Source organism: Anopheles coluzzii, chromosome 2 (genome assembly GCF_943734685.1).
Source record: "Anopheles coluzzii chromosome 2, AcolN3, whole genome shotgun sequence".
NCBI lineage: Eukaryota > Metazoa > Arthropoda > Insecta > Diptera > Culicidae > Anopheles > Anopheles coluzzii.
The window spans coordinates 10496414-10518189 of NC_064670.1; the positions used below are offsets into that span (position 1 = coordinate 10496414).

Genomic DNA, 21776 nt, shown 5'->3' on the forward strand with positions numbered 1-21776 from the left:
GGTTACGCTCCCATGCCGTGCGTTTACAATGTTTGCGTCGTCCCACCAGTCATTAAAACATCATTAGCCCGATATCCTTCCCCCGCGTGGTGGTCTTTTAAGGGGATGGAGGGAGGGGTGGGGAGAGGAGTGGCAGAACGATACCGAGCGCTTCGCACGCTACGGAACAGGAAAGCGAAGAATTGGTCACGCGAAATTTGTAAACTAACTATGGTGAGTGAAAGCAGACGTTTCGGGAAAGCTGGCCGGATGAACTAAATAGCAGCAAAGGAAGAACATTTCAAATTCATTTAATCCTCAACTTACCGCGAGTCGATTGCTGAATCATATTCAGGATGAGCGCCACATGGTAGCGAGTAGCAGAAGCGCGCTAGCTGTGAAATGAAATGGGAAACGATATAGTAGCGCCATCTAGCGGTGAATAGTTTAAGCCAGTGTATGACAGCTGTAGCACAGTTCGAACAGTTTTCTGAGCACTGTGGTATTAGTTTGGAGATTTTGTTTGTTTTTGTGATAAAATTATTAACTAAATATTGAAACGTTTACAGTTATTAAACGTTTTACAGGGTTTCCCACGATTTATTGGTTGGATCCAATAAATTTTGGCGGGTTCTCATATTTTTCTTGGTGCGTTCCCACGATTTTTTGACCGTTTGCCAAATTTTTTTTAATGCAATTGTATTGATATCCAATTGGAAAATACCAATAAATTATGGGAACGAATCAAAAATCGATGGGAACCCACCAAAAAATCATGGGAACTGACCAATTAATCGTGGAAAAGCCTGTATAAGCAACTAAATCGAAAAATTGCCATTCTTTGCGGGATGCCGAATTAGCTGAATCACATATCTTTCTAATTACGCATTAAACACAATATTTTTTTATCCCTGATAAAAGCTACCCTAAATAATTTTAAATGTTTAAATCTCTCAGGCAATACATTGCACAGAAATAATACTAACGTTACTCCAACGGCAACAAAACTTACCTGTTGCTTGAACTGTGCCGTCGTCAGTGTGTACAGTACCGGGTTGAGGGCGGAATTGATCGGCAGTACCAGCACCGCTAGCCACGCGTACAGGGACGGAGAAATTTCATACCCTAAAAAGGCAACAAAAAAAAAGAAAGGAAACAGTGTACAGGATCACGTATGGAGCGAAGCTCAGCGAACGCAAAAGCGAGCGTGACTGAACGGTTCGCTTATTTGCATTTCTTATTTGATGTATCCGCACAGCTGGTACAGCAACACATTTCCAGTAGGAGAAGGCGATACGACGCGACTGTCAATGGTGTAAAGGAAAAGTTTGCAGCTGATGAAGAAGGTTCCTAATGCAATTAATTCAATTTTGCAATTCATATGGAACACTACTTCGCGATGAATTTGCTCAACACTGCTCATCAACAATCGGTTTCGTGAACCGCAATGAATTTAATTAAAATCGAATAAAACCATACCAATCCTTACCGACTGCCGTGAGCATGATAAATGGTTCCGTCAGTTTTTCCCAGTGGCGCCCTCAAATGTCACTCGTTTCACACATATTCCTGCTTTTTTCACACACACACACACACACACATCCTGCTGTGATCCTTTCAACTGTCACTCAAAACTTATCGATGGAACAGAACTGCGGTCTATTACTGTGAGACCGCCCGCGCACAGCAGCCGTCAAAAACCATGGTTAAGCTTATTGCAATGCAAGACGATGCTGTCATGCAAACCTCTCCAGGGACACTGTCTACCACTGGGCGGTGGTGTGTTAAAAGCTCCGCAATAAACCTTATCCCTTCCCACGGAAACTATTCCCCCCGCTCAATGAAAGAGAGAGAGAGAGTGCGATGAGATTAAGAAGTGTGAACAAGGATAAACGCGACACACTCGCATTGGCAACCATTGCGTTGCGTTCATCATTAATCATTCGAAATGTTTCCGAGCGACTGGCCGGTGTAGATAACTGGCGCAATTTCGGTGCGTAATTGTGATGAATGCTCGCGTGCGGAGTTTGCGGAGGTTTCGGGTGCGAACAATTGCGTTCTTTATTGAGTGCTACTGTCTCACAATGTTTACTAGAATAAGGCAACTATGTGTCATAATTATGCAACCAAAGCTTTAATGTTATAGAATGCACTGTAATATCGCACGGAAATGAGTTCATAAATAATACGCAAAAAACAAAACAAACAAAACCCATAAAATACCATCAAAATGTGCACGGTGAACGGAAAATTCGCATTAAAAAGGCAAAGCTCAAAAACACGTAAACTATCCGATCAAACGAGCTAATGTGTAGGTGGTCTTGTAGAGCAACTAAAAATAATAAAAAATGGATAAAAAACTCTACCCAAAAAAAGAGACCGAGACCGTGAGGTTCCACTTTGGCGAACCGCCAAAAAATATGCCACCGGATACGTGACATATCTTGTTTTGCCTAACGAGATGCCGGTCACCCCCTCCTCACGGTAGCCATTGCCGGTTGAATGGAACAAGAAGGTTAAAATAACTTAAAAAAAAACACACATACACACTGCCCAAACTCTCAAATAAGCATGAAAAACAACCAACAAACCGATCGGTGGTTGATGATCAAAGGGCAGAACGTGAAGACGATCCTAGAGCCAGGGGCTGGGGGTATGCGGCAAGCATCAAAAAGTCAACTACACACTCGACCGGCAGACCAAGCGAGTTCCGTGGACCGGTCGAGTTTCGAGCAGCTCGGAGCAAAACCTCACATTACACGACACCAGGCGCCTCCATTCAACCTTTCCCATACACCTTCTACGGCGGGATAGGCGGGACGGCGGGCAGCTACGGCGGATTGATCGTGCCCGTGGCTGGTGGTGTAGGAAGAACAACAACAAAAAAAATGTTCCAAAACGATGCCAAACGGGGTAAACGGGGGAAAAACCACAGAAGCCGTGGGCCTTGGGGCACAAACCCGTCGTAACACGATAATAGGAGTAATGCCATTTTATTTATGGTTCGGGGTTTCGTCGTCCCGGCTATCCATGACATGGCTTTGCGTGGCGACTGCCCGAAAGGAGGACAAGTTTGATGAGCAAGTGAGAAGTGAAGAGAGGGATTGTGTGTGTGTGTGTGAGAGAGAGGCTGTGAAAGGAAATGAATGTGTTAGAAAGACACGGAAGGAAGGAAGGATCTGTTCCAGCTTCCGGTTCCAGCCCATTTTCTCTCACGCTCGCTTCCTATCACTTCCAATCCCTCTCACTATCGTCCCATTTGAACAGTAACGTGCATGCAGAGGTAATGGGACCATCGTCGTCGTTGGTGGTTATTTCCTTGTATCTTTTTTTGTTTTTGCTGCTCCACTGCTGGGAAATATTTCAAAATGCTTTATAGTAATAATGGTCTGATTTGTACTTTGCCACACGGTGCGGGGCGTGAAAGTGTAAGTGCAGCCAAAGCGCTAAAGCGACCGTAAGTATGACAAAATGTTTCATCAACATTTCACAAATGGCGTTTAATATGGGAAGTGGTTTGCCAGCGTTGCGCCATTGAGCATGGATGGTGTGCACTTGTACTGCGAGTGTGCCTGTTACAAATGGAGGTGGAAATGGGTGGAATGGAATTGGTTGGCGGCTTAATTTTATTTCTAATTTTAATAAGGTATATAACAAATCAGCCGAAAAGCTCTCCGTGGGCTGAAGCATAACAAGGCACCTGTAACCGACGGAATCGCAGCTGAACTGATAAAAAATGGAGATGCACACTAGCCAGGTGAAGGAGGATGGAAAACTCTCAGGGCCTTTTGCAACTACTAACGGTTTGAACCATGGGGCTTGCCTGTCTCCTATTCAACTTGGCACTAGAAAGGGCCATCAGAGACTCGAGGGTGGAGACTACGGGAACCCTCTTCTATAAGTCAACCCAGATCCTGGCATACGTCAGCCTACCAAGGGATCGAGCAGGCGGCAGAAAGCCTCGGACTTCAGATAAACCAAACTGATGGTGGCAACATCAGCTGCCCTTTCAATCCAACTAATCCAAACTTACGCAGGCGTGACGTACTGATAGGGGAACGCGCTTTTGAAGTCGTCATAGAATTTACCTATCTCAAAGGTCAAAGGTCAGCAGCGACAATAGTATGGTGGTTGAGTTGCGCCCAAGGTTGCTGGCTGCCAACGGGTCATTCTACAGCCTGAAAAATCAGGTCACCTCAAAGAACATGTCGCGACGGACGAAGCTGAGACTATATAGTACCTATATAGTACCGGTACTCACATACACCTCTGAGACATGGACACTGTTAAAATTTGACGGAACCCTCTTGGGCTCGTTCGAGATAACGATGCTCACAATGATTCGTGGCCCCGTGTGTATGGAAGGACAGTGATGGAGGTGATATACAGGGTTTCCCACGATTTATTGGTCAGCTCCCATAGATTTTTGGTTCGTTCCCACAATTTATTGGTATTTTCCGATTGGATATCAATACTATTGGACCAAAAAATTCTGCGAAACAGCCAAAAAATCGTGGGAACGCACTAAACAAATATGGGAACCTACCAAAAATTGATGGGAACCAATCAAAAGATCGTGGGAAACCCTGTAATGACGAGTTATACGAGATGTACGGCGAACTCACTGTCGTTCATCTAGCTTTCAGGCTCCGGTGAGCATGGAAACGGATGATCCAGCCCGTAAAGTTAGAAGTTTGAAATGTGGTAGGCCCATTCTGAGGTGACAAGATGGCGTGTAGGCGTTCACCCCTAAGGCCGGGATAACGGACTGGCAGACGTAGATGCGAGACCGTGAGCGGTTTCGGACATTCCTGAGACAGGCCAAGGCCACGAAACATTTTTAGTGCCGGATAAGTATGTAAGTAACATAACAAATATTGAGCTCAGAATGGATTACAGTAGGTCCCCGATGTACGATTTGGGTAGTTCGGAAATCTTCATGAATGTTTATGGAACGGCTATCGGAAAGAAATTTAAGAAAATCAATCAATTGTAGCTAGATGACAGCTGTCAAAATGAGAAAAAAAATGCGAATCGTCGTATCTCGTTGTAGCTCGAGCTAGATTAGCAATGAATGGAGACGCATGGTTGTTGATGTCACACTCCTCACTTTCAATGAAATGATGAAAATGCTAGCATATGCTAGCATTGCAGCTCACATCGCAAGCTGACTCGGTAAACCTTGTAACATATTGTGCTATGAACAGATTAAATGGAATAACACCGATTATAAACGACTGCAGAAAGCTTCTTGAACTATAATGTGTAATGGTTAAATTTAAACATTTGAACAAAAACCAACAATCGCATCAACGTCACTCCCAATTTCGGCTCCATTGAACCGCGAACAAACCACGAACTAGGTCGGTCCCCAGTTTGCCTCGATGATGCACATTTGTAGCCATTTGAAATGCATTCTGTCCTACTGCCGTGTTCCAGAAACCAAAGCTCATCCTCCAACGAACCACACCACACAGCGAGTACATGACCGCCAACCATTGCGATCGAAACGTTCGCGCTACTCCGGAATGGAGTTGGCCCGCCTGTTTCCCTGCCATTGTATCATTGTGACAGTGTGTGACCATCTTCAGCTTCAGCTGCAACTGTGTGCGACGGGATTGGTAGTGGTTTTTCCTCCAATTTTCCTCATACCAAACGCGTAACGACGAAATTCAATTAATTGTAACCTCATCAGTGAACCGGCGGTTGCGGCAAGCCACCCAGCGGAACGGTAGAGGCAGCGCAAATGCTTTAATTATTTCGACGCAACGAATCGGAAAAGTGAACGCCCGTGTAAGCCCCCGATCGATCCGATAAATCAAACTACACACAGCTAGTTCGCAGCTAAACACGGCGCCTTACCACCGAAAAGCTTTTCTCCACCGTTTTAATGAGACTGTTTGCATATGGAAACTCCAGCACTGGAGCTTGCGTTTGTGTGTTGTAACAAATCATAGCCTCGAGCAGACCACCACTGGCACAAACAGGGCACGATTGTTCGCGTCCCATGTGCCGAAAAGGTTGAGTGGCTGTTTCTAAGCGTACGTTCAGCCCAACTTTTCGATGACTTTCCGCGTGGAAATAAATTGGAATACCGTTCGTACTGCGATGCACAATCCAAACGACCCAAAACCACAACACCTCACACAAACAACAGTACGAGAGCGAGAGGAAATGTTTTTCTCGTCAATCGAACAAAAAGCCGCGCCCCGGTGGCACGTTGTTCTTGTCATGGTAAATAAATTGAAAAACAGTCTGCGCCCAAGCTTGTTGTTTCCCTTGGACCCTTCAATTAGCAGGCAGCGACCAGTGCTTCAGTTTGATACAGGCTGGTCCAATGTCCGTTTTGTCTGGCTTGATGATGATTAAATTGTTTCACGCCCAGCGCCAAATTTCGAAATTGTAAAGAAAAAAAAAACTGTATTTCTACACCCCCAGCGACTAACTTGGCATCGTCTTGGCACCAGACAGCCGAGGCAAGCGATCGAATAAAAGAGCCACATTTCTTGTGCGGTTTTTGTTTGCATTTTTTAATGTACACTTATTCTTCCAATCTGCTTAGAGCAGAGAAATAGCAGCTTCTTTGGTGCTGTGTGTGTGTGTTTTCCGCTAAGCTACTTTTTGCTAATGTGGGTGAGACGAAAATGAGATTTTCCATGACAGAAATTAGCTTCAAGTTGCCTTCCAAGGGGCGTCCTGCTTCGTTTAACTGTGGCTAATTCTTTCACCCACCCCTTGACACGATTCTTCCATCGGCTTATTTCCAGCGGTCAGCCGTAGGCTAATTGCTTCCGGATGAGGGTGCGCTGTGGACGCAGTGGATAAGGCAGCAGGCCTCGGGAAAGCCAAATCTTGTCGATTGGAAAATTGAATTAAATTACAGGTGCTGTAAAGTGAAGTTGACCCGATTTAGGGCGAACGGCGAAATTAGCAACACCGAGACGAAAATGGTGGCTTTCGGCTTAACGGGTTTTTTTAAACTTAAAGCTACAAGCTCTTAGCGCAACTAGTTGATTCATTCATCACCCTTTTCCAACAACTCGCTATAAAGGGCTTTTCGTTACAAAAGAGCTTCAAAATAGCGACGCAGGTACATTCTTTGATTACATCAACTCCAATTATCGTATGCATAAAGCAGCTCTCCCTTTGCGGCATCCCGGCTACACTATCAACATATGCAAAGTGGTCTGCCCATGCTGGAGATGTTATCTATTCCCCTAGAAACCAACAAATAACATTCACCCTCCCTACGCTACACCGAAGCAGCGTCCGGCTGTGAGTCTCTTACCTGCTAGCGCAACTAATTTCACTACAATCACCGGCATCCAGCAGACACAATCCGTTGCAACGATGATGGCGAACCTGTAGGACGGGGTAATAAAAGAGAACCAAGCAGTGAAGAGTGTACTGGTTAGAGAGAGAGAGAGAGAGAGAGAGAGAGAGAGAGAGAGAGCAAAACTCCACAGCACGATGCTTTGCATACTCCGAACGAGTGCTGCGTTGCGGAGTATCGGTAACACTGTACACAGGAGATTGACCATCCACCGACTGTCGAGGTGCAGGGGCTCGTACCACCTACCTTCTCGCGACCACCTTCTCCCGGCAGTTCAGCGTGTTGCGCGTTTCGTTCCGGGAGACGCGAATGGCCTGCAGCATCCGCAGGTACGAGATGCCGATGAACAGCAGCGACACCGTGTTCACCAGGATGAACAGCCCGGCCGAATACTCCCAGCCCATCGCGTACGGGTCGTGTATGTGCACCGACAGGCACACCCCGTTGCTGCCGTAAAAGTGTGGCCCAAAGTACTCGGTCGCGGACAGTGGGGCGATGGCGGCGGCCGTCGCCACGCCCCACAGCAGGGCCAGCCGCAGGATGACGCGCGTTTTGCTGCTGGACCGTTGGTAGAGCGGTCGCGTCACCGACACCAGCCGGTCCCAGGTGACGAGCGTCAGCAGCAGCGTGGACGACTGGCAGCTGAGCGTGCTGAGAAAGCCACTAAACGCACAGATCGAGCTCATGCGCCACTCTTCGTCGTGGGTAAGATATTCACCTCTGGGGAGAAAAAACCATGCGAAAAACCACCGTTAGCCACCGCAATGGAGCACCAAAGTTTGGTGCTTACAGGGCCCCGACCTACCTGAAGATAATGTCAGCGGTTGCTATGATGCCGAGGTACACGCCCATCAGCAGATCGCTAGCCGCTAGATGCCGCAGGTAGAGCGAATGTTCCGCGTGCGCTTGGCTGCTGCGCGACCCGACCACATAGCGCCCGAACAGGACTAGCAGATTGCCCACGATACCAATGGCCGCCATTATCCACACACTGTGAGGCGCGCGCGGGTGGTGGAGCAAAAATAAACAAGAAAAAAATAAATGCACGTGATGCACAGTGCAGTCGAAAATGAGAGATGTGCAACGAATGGAAAGAACGATATTAATATCTCGTTAAGAAAGCCACCGCAGCTCGCATTCGCGAACACATCACGCTTCGGGGTACGTGTCGGCGCACGAAAATGTACTGAACCGTGCCCCCCAATCAACTAGGCAACCTTAGCGCGAGAAGATAATTAAAATTTTAATTAAAGAACGTTCCACGTTTGAAAGCAATTTTCGTCCCACTCTATCCCCCAAATCTATGAGTAATTCGTATAAGATTCTAATAAGTACATTGCCAACAGCTTCTCTAGCCGCGCTTCTTCATTCACAAGCTTAACGCCAATTGGAAAACACTCATCGGTGTCGCGATGTGTCGCGACCGAACAGAGCTTTCGGCGGCCGTTCGTACCTTGCACGCAGCACAGGATTATCGAGCAGATGCCGGTTGCTGCTGATGCCGTCACCCTTTGGCTCGCAGACACGCACGTGCAGGGCCGCCTTGCAGTGATGGAACTCGGTGAAATGGCTGCCAAAAAGGGGGTTAGAAATGAGGGATGAGCATTTTAGCAGCACACGTCCCGTTAACGACATACGTACATGTGGTGCAGGTTGGTAAGGTTATCCAGCACGCGCCGATCGATCCGGTCAAATTTGTTCCCCTGCAGGTTGCTGTGGTTTGCGCAAAAAAGGAGGCGACAATGTGACAGCAGTGTGGCAATGATAATGGAAACCTATTTCCGCTCTCTCTCCCCTTCTATCAACCATACTTACAGTGTTGCCAGCTTGGCTAGGCCGCTAAATGCATCCAGCTCGAAATGGGTTATTTTGTTGCTATTTAAAAATCTGTTCACAGGGAGCAGAGAAGGAAGCAAAGTGTACGATTGGTTAGCAAAAGTGTTGATGCCGTTTCCGGGCGCGCACAGTGGAACTATTACGTACAATCCTACTAAATTCGTTAAGTTGCCGAACGTGTCGTTTCGGATCACTGTTAGCAGATTCTCCGACAGGTAGCTGAAACGAGCGGTAGGAAAACTTTGTATCCTTTTGCAAACGGTACGTGGGCGCGTCCGCGCCCAACCCAAATGCTTACAGATGCTCCAGCGACGGCAGATCCAGCGCACACACCTCGATCGTTTCGATTTGGTTCCGCGCGAGCGAGAGTGTTTGCAGCGTTACCAGCGCCGGTATCATGCCCGGGACGAGCTTCCGCAGTCGGTTGTTGTTTAAGTAGCTGCAGTGACACACACACACACACACACACACACACACACACACACACACACACACACACACACACACACACACACACACACAAACGCATACAGCGAATGTGAAAGCATAAACTTTAGCATCTTAACTACTCGCAGCGATTAGAAGTGGGGCTTACGTACAGTATGCGAAGATTCGTCAGCGGCATCAGCACATCCTCGGTGAGTGCATCGATCTGGTTGTCTTTCAAGTCACTGCGATGAGGGGGGAAACGAGGTGGAAATAAATCAACAGTGACAGATCGCACCGGTGGCTCCTCATCCATCATGGTTTGTTTGGGGCGTATACTTACAGCTCCTCGAGAAACTCCAGATTGACAAAGTTCGTCCTTCCCAGCTGGTTAATTCGGTTGCCACTCAGTACACTGCAGGAGGGGGTAAGCAAAACAGTGTCTCATCGATCATTGGAACAAATGGTTGTTGGGTTTTTTAATTTATAGAAATCACTTACAGTATACGCAGCACCGTCCCGGGTGGAAAAAAATCGTCCGGCAGCGTCGTCAGCCCGTTCTGGTCCAAATGTCTTGGAAGAGGGAAGGAAGTATTTACAAAGAAAGCTCATTTTGTATTGTATTTTTGGGATTTTTCTTAAAAATGTGCATTTTTGTAAACGATTGCACACATTTAGACGTTAAATACATTTTTAAAACACCTGAATGTATGCAATGCTTTTATACATTAGTGTTACCCGTATAGTCAAATAAAAAAACGCCTAAATCTATTCAATCTGCAATACAACTGACTCCCATTTACAGTTTGGTTTTATTATGCGCTCTTGAAATTATTCTCATAATCATGTATGCTATTGCATGAATCGTGGCATTTAAAGAAGACATACATTGAGGAAATTACGTGTGATGTCGTATGAAAAAACGCCTAAATCTATGCAATCTACGAATCAATTGGTACCTACTAACTAGTGATGTGCTCTCTACAGCGCACTCACGACTACGATCCGACTCAGACTATTGTTAGTCCGAATCCGACTCCGACAAAATGGGAACCACTAGTTCCACCCGGAATCAGAGTCGTTTGAAGTCGTACGCAGTCGTCCGGAGTCGACCGGAGTCGTCTGGCTACAGTTGACTCCGACCGACTCCGCTTTCGGTTGACTCCAGACGATTCAGACACTGGAGGACTCTGGACGTCTCCGGTCAGCTCCTAATTCGAACGACTCCGGGCGATTCCGGACGACTCCCAACAACTCTGGACGTCTCCGGACGTCTCCGACTACAGGAGATTCCGGATAACTTCAGGCAAATTCCCGACGGCTCCAGACGATTCCGAACGACTCCGAATAATGTTGGGTGGACCTAACTTCTGGAGTCGGTTCAGAAATTGTAAGAGTCGGATCGGTGTCGACTCTAGATTTTTGACCACTTTAACCATCACGTAGCGCTGGATAAGTAACCATCACTACTACTAACAGCAATCATGTATCTCACACGTTAGCTTTTGTATTCAATGACTCACAAGGCAATATTCAAAAGACCAAAAACGACCTAAGCTGTGACCGTGCTCCCGCATTCCTCAGTACTGAGCGAACCACAAATTACCACTGGAGAACATGTGTGCGGTTGCATCAGCTAACCAAACGTCCGGAGTAAGTGCAGCTGAAGCTACCTTTCCCCATTTACCGGCAATAAAAATTGCACCAACAAACTGCAACAATCCCCACATTTCCATTCCACCCGTGGCCGTCTTAAAACAACCCATCGAGAAACAAATAATCGCACCGGCTGGAGTGGGTTGCAATCGAATCAACGGGCAGTAACGATCACTACGACCCCATTGCAAACAGTACCTTTGCAACGAGTAAGCTGGTGAAGAAATATGGCACCAACACACCCCGCCTCAGCCTTAGACCATCTGCATCACTGGCAGAGGGGCTGGTTTGGCTGGCCAATAAAGTAGCACAATTTATTAGACACTTGCCACTGCGCCCTTGCGCAAGTCGGCTTTTTATTGTGCTGTTCAATAAGACACCCCAACTAATGGTGTGGAGCATTTGTGGTGAGCGAACGCGCGAAGGTAAAGATCGAGCGTATTAGCGCGCCGTAATGAGTGAAGCCAACGGTAATGGCAACAAACGGCAGCAGCGATAAAACGGTACTAGACAGCCGGAAGACTTCCTTCTTCCTTTCCTTATTTTTGCAAGGGAGCAAGGGTAACACGGAAACTATTACTAGCGCTTTAGGCGCTTAGTTTCTTCGTTTCCTTTTCCCCGAAAAACACATGTAAATGAAATGAACATACTGTCAGACCATTCCTACGAACGGTTCGAACGGTCGTTATCTTGCGCACTGCAGATAATTCGCTTAAGCTCTTGTGTGTGTTTGTTTTTGTTGGGTTTCGTAAGCTCTTTATTCTGGGTTTGATGGACACATCCAGACAAAACAACCAACTCCACACTCTCAGACGGACATTATCAGCATTTCTTGCTGCCAGTAACGCTACCCAGCTCTCCGGAGAACTTCACGCGCTCTACTTAGCCTCCCACTACCAGCTAATGGAACAGCGTTCCCTATCCTGGCGGTATTTCATCCCGCCCCTACACACATACGAGCGTTCTATTTGTAGGCAGCAATCCTATCAATTAACCCCACCCCAACAAAACGTTCATAAACTCAGCGTGGCGGAGCCTCATACTTGACGACGACTCTAGGGCAGACTCTGCTCAACTTGTATGCACATTCGAGGCCCCCTGCACACCCATACTTACAGTGCGTCGATGTTGCTGGCCAGCTTGACCGGTTCGATACGCTCGATCGAGCAGTGCCGCAGGACTCTGTATCCGGTGTTGATGGGGTGGGGGGCATAGCAAAGGAAGCAAACAGACATCAGAAGTAAGTCAAACAGTGGAAACAATCAAGCACACTTAACGGGAAAAAGTAATTTATCGGACGGAAGCGGCGGAACGGAAGCAAACGCGCGCGCGTTCTGGGTTTGCTGCAGATTTAATTAAGCTCTTTCTCGTGCTGCTAACGATAATGAACGTGGAAAAGTGGATAGGGTGAATGGGGCTGGATACGTTCTATTTGTGTCCGTAGTGTCTCTCTGGGAAGCAACAAACAAACCAAAAAAGAAACGGAACGCTTAGAGACACGTCCAAGCGACAATAATTGTACGTGATGTAATTTTTAACGTAATTGTTAGCCGTTCGGGATGAGCTGCAGAGCTTCGGCATAAGGATCGAAATGCATCCATGTGTGCATTTCCGGCTTCACTGATAATGTGGAAAGCAATGGATGAAATTGATTTCGGATTGACGGGCTTTTGCGGTGCCATTTCCCATACTTCCGCCACTCTTGCACACACGCGCTTTGGGTCAGTGCTTCAATTTGATTCCGACACAAGCTGGACACAAGTGGAGCAATGTTACTATGGATGACACATGACACATATTGGGACGGGGAATGGGCAAGCAGGAATGTGCCGTGGCACGTAGATCCGGTTCATACTTACAATGTGCTGAGCTTCGGGAAGCGCTGGAACACATTCATATTCAGCTCGATAAACACATTCCCAGTGAGATCGCTGCAACGACAAACACGAGAAAAGCATGAAACGAAGCGTAGCGTGGAGTGGTGATTTGTCATTTCTTTTTTGTTGCTAATCACAATGCATTCCTAACCCCCGTGCTAGCAAATGCACTCGGTGGCGCACGAGCTAGGACTATTACACCCGTACGTGGACCCGTGATCAAGCCACCGCGTGCTGTCAGTTCTTGCTGCTGCCCACACTCTGCGGAGCTCGAATGATGATATTATCACATTCGAAAACAACCACAAAAAAACTGATTGCAGCAGAGCTTTGATTCACGACCCCACGCTCCCGCTGTACAGTTCAACACCCACTTACAGCAGCGTGACGTTCTCCGAGGTCAGTACCGATGGCAGCCCGGTAAGGCCCTTGTACTCGCACAGCACGTCCGTTCCGCGACATTTGCACGTGTTGTTGGCGTCGTTCCAGTCTACACCCCGGAGGGCCCAAAAAGGTGTTGAAGGATTAGTGTGTGTGTGTGTGTTTTTTTTCCTTCCTGCTTGCAACAACGCTCCACTGGGCTACTTACTGCACGGTGTGTAAGGCAGCTGGTCGTTGATGGCCGCCGGTCGCTTGCGGAAGTAATGGTCATAATAATTCCGTCCCACGTCGTCATCTGATCGTGTTTTGTGGCGAAAGAAGGGGAGGAAAAAAAGCAAACAAACAAATCAAAATTGGGCTGATTGTAAACAGGCGGTGGTTTTCTCGGTGGCGAAGATTCCTTACCACACTCCAGCTCGTCCGAGCCGTCGTCACAGTCGGGAAATCCGTTGCAGTTTTTGCTCTGCTCGATGCACTGGAGCGTGTTGTTGCACCGGAAAAATCCATCCTCGCAGCGGAACGCCACCGTGCCGGGTGGGTACGGTTCCGCCCCGTCCACGGTTACGGTGTTCCGGTTGAACGGGCCGCCCAGCTGCTGCTGCTGCTCGAGAATTCTTTCGTACTCCGTCTCGGGCAGCACCAGTGCGCGGCGCAACGTGCCGGATGCTTGCGCCGGTGTGGCTTGAAGAGTGGGAAACAAAATTCAATCAGTACAAAACCCATGGCACGGCTGTCACGCGACGCGATGGATGTATATTTATGCGATTCTCGTTATGTATTGGCCACGGTGAGCCGCGGATGCTGCGACTACGCTCCCGAGTAAGCTCATTCAGCACGAGCTCGAGGACTGCGCGCTCTGTTTTCTTTTCTGTTCTTCAAAAGAATGACATTTTGTCGTGCTTTGTTGGGTGTGTCACTATAGTAGATGAAGTTACAATGAAGAAAAAAAAAAAGCGAAAAGTGCAGAAACAAAACTATGTTTCTTAGTAACAATGGAGGAAAATCAATACGACTGGGACAATTTGTACGACATCTGTACGACAAACGAAGCAAACTTGAACGGTGAACGCTTTGCCGAAAACATCGTTCTTAGAAGAATTCTTCAAAAAAAAAAAGAAAATTATAAATAATCGAAAAGTTATTCTGCTCAATTTTCCCGAATGTTTACACCTTGAGTGATTTATACCAATTGTTACTACAACGTCAATCAAAATAGTTATTTCCATTCGCGTCCTTCACATTACTATACCGCTTTATAGCGACTGCAGACACTTGAAGCACCTGCAGAACACACCTGCCTTGTTCTGATATAATAAAAAGCTTATTTTTTTACGACTCACGCACCGTCCCGCTGTACAATGTTATCAAAATATGATCCTTGGTTGCCACACACGTGTGTGTGTGTGTGTTTCATACCCAAATTCAGGTCAACAGCTGGTGCACGGATTTGCGAACGAACGTACGCTGCACTTGATATCTTCGCAGCAGACAGCAAACATGAAACACGAAAAAACGGAACCGAAACACCGCGATGCTTGCCAAAGACAAACACACACACACAGGTTTGATAAAACCAAACCGATCCAAACAGTACGATCCATCAGTAAACTTTACGAGCACGAGTATGGTAAATCGAAAATCGAATCGAAGCGAGTAAAAAATGGAAGAGAAAAACAGCACCAAAGAACAGCACGCAAACAGCCGGAAAAGTCACATGACTGGTTTTGGCAGTTAAGCTGCGTTTCAAGTCGGAATGTTTGTTCAGCCTCACACACGGAGGGGATGTAAAATATTACGTTCCGGTTGGGGTAAAGCTAAACGAAGCGAGATGTTTGTTTTTTTTTCTTTGCAAAACTTGTCGTCTCTTGCCGTAAGCGCTTAGAGCCCCTTAAGGTTCAATCAAATCATCCCAAAGAGTCAATTAGTTAAATCTACTGCCGCTTTTTTTGTTGTTGTTGGTAGTTGATGCTCATTTCTTAATCAACTTAAACATTCTCTTCCACTGCTTAATCTAATCAACGATCCAAACGAACCGTAACGCTGCTTTCTAAACACTCGTTTGCGTGTTTGTAATCCATCGCTTTTGGTGGCTGTGCCGAGAAGAACCAGAGAGGGCGCCCCCCTAAACTACTTAACCCAGAGACACACTCATCCTGGTTGACCCACTTTACTTCGCTGATGACAACAAAGCACCCCACGACACTTAATGACTTCCGAGGCCCGTGTTTCGAACGCATCCCTTTAAAATCTCATTTATTCACATGCGCTACATTAGCTCGCAGGCTTCACAATCGCTGTATCGTAATGCTGTTTATTTCTCAGGAGAATTGACACCGAAAAGAGCAACGTGAGATTAACTTTTTAGCCTCACGGAGTGGCCTTCCTCCTTGCAAAACGGAGGCAACATACGTTGCGTTGCTCGGGAGTGCTTTTAATCATGACCCATGCGTATTACCGGGCGGTCACCGCGGCCCTACACAACAACATTCCAATGAAGGAAAGTCAACTCGCAAACAGAAAGACCCATCCGCCTGGCTATGGGTGCAACACTGCATTCCGGTATTGCCATACCTAGATAATCAAACTCCTGTGACCCACCAACGTGGAAACACTGGGCAGACCTATCTAATGAACGAAAGAAGTTCGTCGCTGACTGCACGACGGAAGGAGAGCTACGTGCCACGTCCATGCTGGAAACGAAACGGAAGCGAAAACTATGCACCGCCCTGTGCTTATTAGGCAGCTGCCAACATCTTATCGGTGGGTCATCCATTTGCGGTCAAGGTTTGGGTTTGGGGTGTCCCTGTCGTCCGGCCGTGCCGTGCACCAAAAGCTCCAGGGCTCTGTTTTATTGCGCTCCGGGAAAGTTGCATCGTCGACTGCGTCTCCATTTCTCAGGCCCAAAAGGCGACAAAGTGACAACCACAATCAGTTGCTGCTTAACGTCCGGCATCCGGCTGCTGTGGAGTCTGCCGCACAGTGAAAACGTCTAATGTGAGTGATAAATCAGAATATCCATTTTATGCATGAGCATTTGCTTCCGATCGTCCTCCACCGGCAAGCACAAAGCGGACGGTAAATAATACACCAGCACTAGCGAATTGGCTAATACTCCTACGTTGAAAAATTGCTTCCGGGCAGTACGTTTTATTTTTCATAATACTTTGCACCCCCCCCCCCCCCCCACCTTACAATACAATACACCCAACAATTGACTCCTGAACTGGGAAAAACCCGTCCGAATTTACCACTTCCGTAGTGGATTTCATCTACCGATTTGGGAGTTGTTCTTTTTTGTTTTGAGCGGGCAAGCTGCAAGGCACAAAACAACAATTAACGACTAAAAGTCTCGCACACTATCTGGGGGGAAAATTTACGACCCCACGCACACCACACACGCTCCTTTGCTTTGCTTGCTCTAAGAGTCTAGGTTTTGCGTGCTTTAATTGCTGTTTTGCTGGACGCTGGCCTACGGCGCTGGAACCACCCCCGGGGGCCGGGCACGATAAACGAAGAAAAGGGCTCGAATTGGGCTCCTCGTTCGGTGCGGTCAGCGTAATTATGCTCGTAAAAACGCAACCTGGGACCAATTTCCGACTTCTTGGGGGGGCAAAGTGTGACAAACTGGTACACACGGTCGGCGTACGGTATTATGGTTGTTTGTTTGCGGTTTGTGATATTGTAGCGTGGGCAGCAGCCTCCCTCCCTCCTGCGCCGTGTGATGTACGAGCGTGGCAGATAATGGGCTAATTTATTGTTATGATCTTTCTTTCGAGGACAGTTTTGCATTTTTGTTTGAAAGATAACTGCGAAAGCGGGAAGCTGTACTGTTACTTCTAATAAGCTGGTTTTATGTATTTAGATTGGTTGCAATTAATTAACACGTTATGTTTTATGAATTACGTGAAGTTACTTTACGGACAGTGGCTTTATTAACAATAATATATAATAAATCTAATCTGATCCGATAAATGGGAAGGCAACCTGTTCAAAAAGCTTCTTATTAACACTTAGCAACGATCTAACATGGAACCATGGCTCCTTATTTACAAATCGTTTTCATGCTTTATTCCGTTAGGCACTATCAACCCACACCGAGCTTAAGAACAAGTAAGCGCCCATCCCCATCCAACAACCCATCCAATAAACTTCATCTTTTAAATACTGTTTCCACTCCCAGCGCACCTGCGAAAAAGGTGCACCGTCGTTTGGTATTAAAAATCATAAATATGCCCGCCACCCATATTTCCGATCGGCAACACAGCACCGCCTGTCAGCTACGGTACGAAGATAATTGAAATATAAAGGCAAATCGGTCGGCTACCGCGTGCACACAAATAAAAAGGGCAGTAAGACTCCCACCACGGACAATCCAAAGGAACGTGTGCGGCAAACGGTAATGCTTAATAATGCATCCATTACTAGTGCGGCCCGGCTACCCGGTCAAGGGACCGCAGGCGCCCAGGCTAAGAAAAGTTATCGCTGGCACGAACACTACCCCAACAGGTCGTTACAGTGACCGTGGTCATGGTCACGGGCGTAACTTGAACTCCGCCGTGCCACCGTCGGGCGAGCTGTCCACGTCCACGTGTCGTCCAAAAACCGGCCTGAAAACGATGCTCGCCGCCGCTGTGCGTCACACGCGTACCCGGAATGGTGATGAACGCGTTCATTCCCGGATCCCGGTGTTTACCTTCCTTCGGGTTACCCCGATGTGTTCAACAAGTTTCAAGTGCGTCGGCCTGCTGATGCTATTCTCCGCGTTTGACGCGTGTTTCAGATTACGCACCAAGCGAACGGAGATCCGCGGGAAACGGAATCGCAAAGATGGAATATATTACTTACACTTGTTTTACACCCTCATCACTGTAGCTGGTGGTGGTAAACAATGCTTGGCGACCGACGGCTGCAGGGATTATCATCTCATCCGCCATTGCGTCTGAATATGCAAAATGAGACACCGCCGACCGCACGGCACAAACACACCGCTTCACCGCGTACTGTCTGTACTGTAGTGGTAATTTGCAAGTCTCGGCTGATCAGGATTAGGTCAGATCATGCTGGCCGCTTAACTTTCTCGTTGACAAGGCGGTACCCGTGTTGATGGGTGGGATAATGACCAGGCGCTCAAGAGACGCGCAACACCCATTCTGCCTTCTGAGTTTCTTCCAGCAAGGATAAAGTGTTAGTTGAATCTGTTTCGCAATGCTTTGCTTCGTTTTAACCGTTTTTTTAAATGACTAACACTCGTGCCAATAAATCTTACGACAAAAACAGAATGCATGATGTGCCTTATTCGAGTAAAGCTCTTTCTAAAGCTTACACCATTTCCTTTCCAAGTACAGTATTTCCCTCTTTTCATATCATTATCATCACCGGAAATGCAAATAGCAACCAACTGTCGTAATGATTGGCAATCAAGATAATTGGAATGTTGCTTTTTTTGACAACGACGTTGCCACCCAACCTGCTTCAACCACCACCTCCTATCGCCACGCAACAATCATTATGGGGTTTATCAAACAGCGCTCAAAATACGCAACAGCACGCAGTACCTCTGTGCGGATGAAAACAAAACCCATCCATTACTGCAACCTGTTGTGGCAACCTGTTGGTGTGACCTGAATTTCCCTGACAAAGAAAAGCACCACCATTCCGGCGATGGCGATAAGATCAAACCGATCCGTTTCAATCCACCCGTCGTCGGCCACCCTGCTGTTGAAGGATGATAATTTGGCGAGGTTTACCCTTGTGGCGAGGTTTCCTCACTACACGGTTTTCCTTTCCGACCATTTATCCGAACGACCTCCAGGGAACGGAGGAGGGGAGGGGGGTCATGCAAATGGGTCGTATTTTAACCCCCATCGCACTATCATCGATTCGGGGGAGGTGAATCCCCACCCAACGCCGGATAAGCCAATAAATGATAATCCCACCGTTCGATTACGTGGATAAATATTTACATCCATTAGTCGGAAGGCCGTCCCTCTCACTCCCAACACACAAAAAAACCATCAAAGGGGGTTCCGCATCCATTTCATTCGCCCTTCCCATTTGGCGCTGCCCCCCCGAAATGAGGAAATGAATGATAAATTGCTGTGCAAATGACGGTCGAAGGAAAACTCCCTTTTTTTTTCTTCTTCTTCTTCTTCTTCTTCTTCTTCTTCTTCTACCAGACGGGCACAACCAAAGGTCGGCCAATGAAGAGTAAAAAAGCAGGGGGGATGCAATCCATCGTCGCTCTTTTGCCAGGTGTAAAACGGATTTCCAACTCAGAAAACGGAAGATCCCACTGGATTCTATCGTGTTGGAATTTCGAGGCCACGTGATTGGCTCCGATCGGTGGCGCGTTGTATATATCGTTGTGAAGTAAACCGCGTGCGGATCCACCGAACTGTTTATTATTTCGGTGCGGTATTTCGTTCCGGTTATCTCACCCCCTCATCCCCCCACGTCATGATCATGCCAACGTTTCATCATTGAACAAATACTCAAACGATAAATTTGGCGTGGTTAGGGAGGCACCACCAGCCGCTTATCTGCGCCACGCCATGCTGCGCCACTTGGCAACGGGAAAAACCCTTTCCATTTGCGCGGGTATTTTATGTCTCCACGGAAATGGCTCACGATGTGTGTTTTCTTTGATTTTTTCGAGCTCGTGTTGGCTTAGTAATCAGACGTTGTTGTGTATTTTCTGCTGAAAATCTTGAGAAGTTCTTAAGGTGGAATGAGATCAAAACAGACAATTTGGAGAGTAAAATATTACAATCACAATGTTGTACAAAAGACGCATTGATTGGTTTGAACGATAATTGATAGGAAAGGTAAATATTGCGTCGTTTAAAGTTCTAAACAAAAATCGGGAATACTTTCGTGATGTTTGCATTGATATTCTTTCGCTAATTAATCAAAATCAACAAAAGTGGTTAATTATTTAGTCATCAGCATTCCCAAGAGTATAAATATAACCCTTTTTAATTGTTTGAAAAGGTTCACTGCAAACGTAATGTCTGTTTTTAGCTTTTTACGCTACACCCTAGCGTAATTCTTCAACCGTTGTGCTATTTGTTTTCCATACAATGATATCCGAGAAGGAAATTCCCTTTTTTTCGAAGGTAAACCTTTCTCATTATGCCATTTCCGTCTGTCATTTTAGCAAGTGGTGCCTCCACCGCCACTCCACCACACTTTCCACATTCGCTCGTGCAATAATCATGCGATCGGTGCGCTATTACATACCCTGCCAAGTAGGTGAGCCCAAACCAGGTACCGCAAAAAACCCTTGTCACGTAGCATGGCAGACGATTGCAATGAAAGTGACAGTGCAATCAAACCACCGATGGGACGGGAAGGGTAGAATTAACTCCAAATTCCAAATCCATATCCAAGAAAGAGAGAAAAATGCGGATCAAATTTGTATGATCCAGTCCCATCGCTGAACACGTGACGTTCCGTGCAGATGAATAATTGAGGACGATGAAACAAACAAGTTCTGCCAGCAGAACTTGTTGATCGGGGCTAAACATGGGCAGGAGAAGTCGTTGTGAGAAATGTTGGAAAATAATTACACAGGGCGTTGTGTGTTGTTTCTCCTCCTTCTTTAGATAAAACAAAATTATACATTCGGCTCGGTATCGCCGTTGAGCCACCCACATCCGTCAATCATCTACAGCTAAAAGCTTACACTTTCTGTGTAGCTCTCTCTCTCTCTCACACACACATACACACACACCCGTACCGGAGTAACGGAACGCAAATTATGTTTGCTTGCTGCAAACACCGTCCTGTTAACGACAATGGAACCGGCAGCAGCAGCAGCTAACTCTGCGTTGGTGAAGAAATAAATCGATCTTCACAGCCAGCCAGGGGGAGTGCATGGAACATGAAATTCAAGGCCTACGCTCGTTTTTTTTTTCACACCCCTACGGCTGGGTGAAGCTGCTACCCCTGCTTCCCGTCCTGTCCAGTGCGGCTGCGACATGATTGAATGTCAAACAAAGGTATCGTTCGTCGTTTTAATGGAATATGACGCGATGCTGTCTGACGCTGACCAAACGCTGTTTGGCTTCTGCTTTTGTGTGTGTGTGTGGATGTGTTTGTATGTGCGTTCAACCAAATGGAGTTCATGTTCGGGAATAAATTGCATAGCCGGTAATGACCTCATCGTATCATCCGTTACACTGCCTAGGGCCAGCAAGTTCATGGTCAGCATGGGTTAAAATTATTACGCGCACTAGTCGTGAAGAATAAACAGCAGCGTGTGTAATGACATTCGTACTTTTGGAACA

At 46.9% G+C, this 21776-nt stretch overlaps 1 protein-coding gene across 1 annotated transcript in view; it reads right to left on the reverse strand.

Annotated features, from left to right (window-relative positions):
• The window catches only part of LOC120947676 (relaxin receptor 2-like), a 29951-nt gene that overhangs the window by 1743 nt on the left and 6432 nt on the right, over positions 1-21776 (reverse strand). The window contains exons 3-20 of the mRNA XM_040363214.2: positions 13894-14169; positions 13697-13783; positions 13486-13597; positions 13090-13161; positions 12347-12412; positions 10076-10147; positions 9918-9989; positions 9748-9819; positions 9447-9587; positions 9296-9367; positions 9128-9199; positions 8954-9025; positions 8766-8882; positions 8118-8303; positions 7559-8032; positions 7268-7341; positions 992-1104; positions 307-374 (exon numbers count right to left, since the gene is read on the reverse strand). Coding sequence (XP_040219148.2) covers positions 307-374; positions 992-1104; positions 7268-7341; positions 7559-8032; positions 8118-8303; positions 8766-8882; positions 8954-9025; positions 9128-9199; positions 9296-9367; positions 9447-9587; positions 9748-9819; positions 9918-9989; positions 10076-10147; positions 12347-12412; positions 13090-13161; positions 13486-13597; positions 13697-13783; positions 13894-14169 — 2218 coding nt within the window. The remainder of the gene's footprint in view (positions 1-306; positions 375-991; positions 1105-7267; positions 7342-7558; positions 8033-8117; positions 8304-8765; positions 8883-8953; positions 9026-9127; positions 9200-9295; positions 9368-9446; positions 9588-9747; positions 9820-9917; positions 9990-10075; positions 10148-12346; positions 12413-13089; positions 13162-13485; positions 13598-13696; positions 13784-13893; positions 14170-21776) is intronic.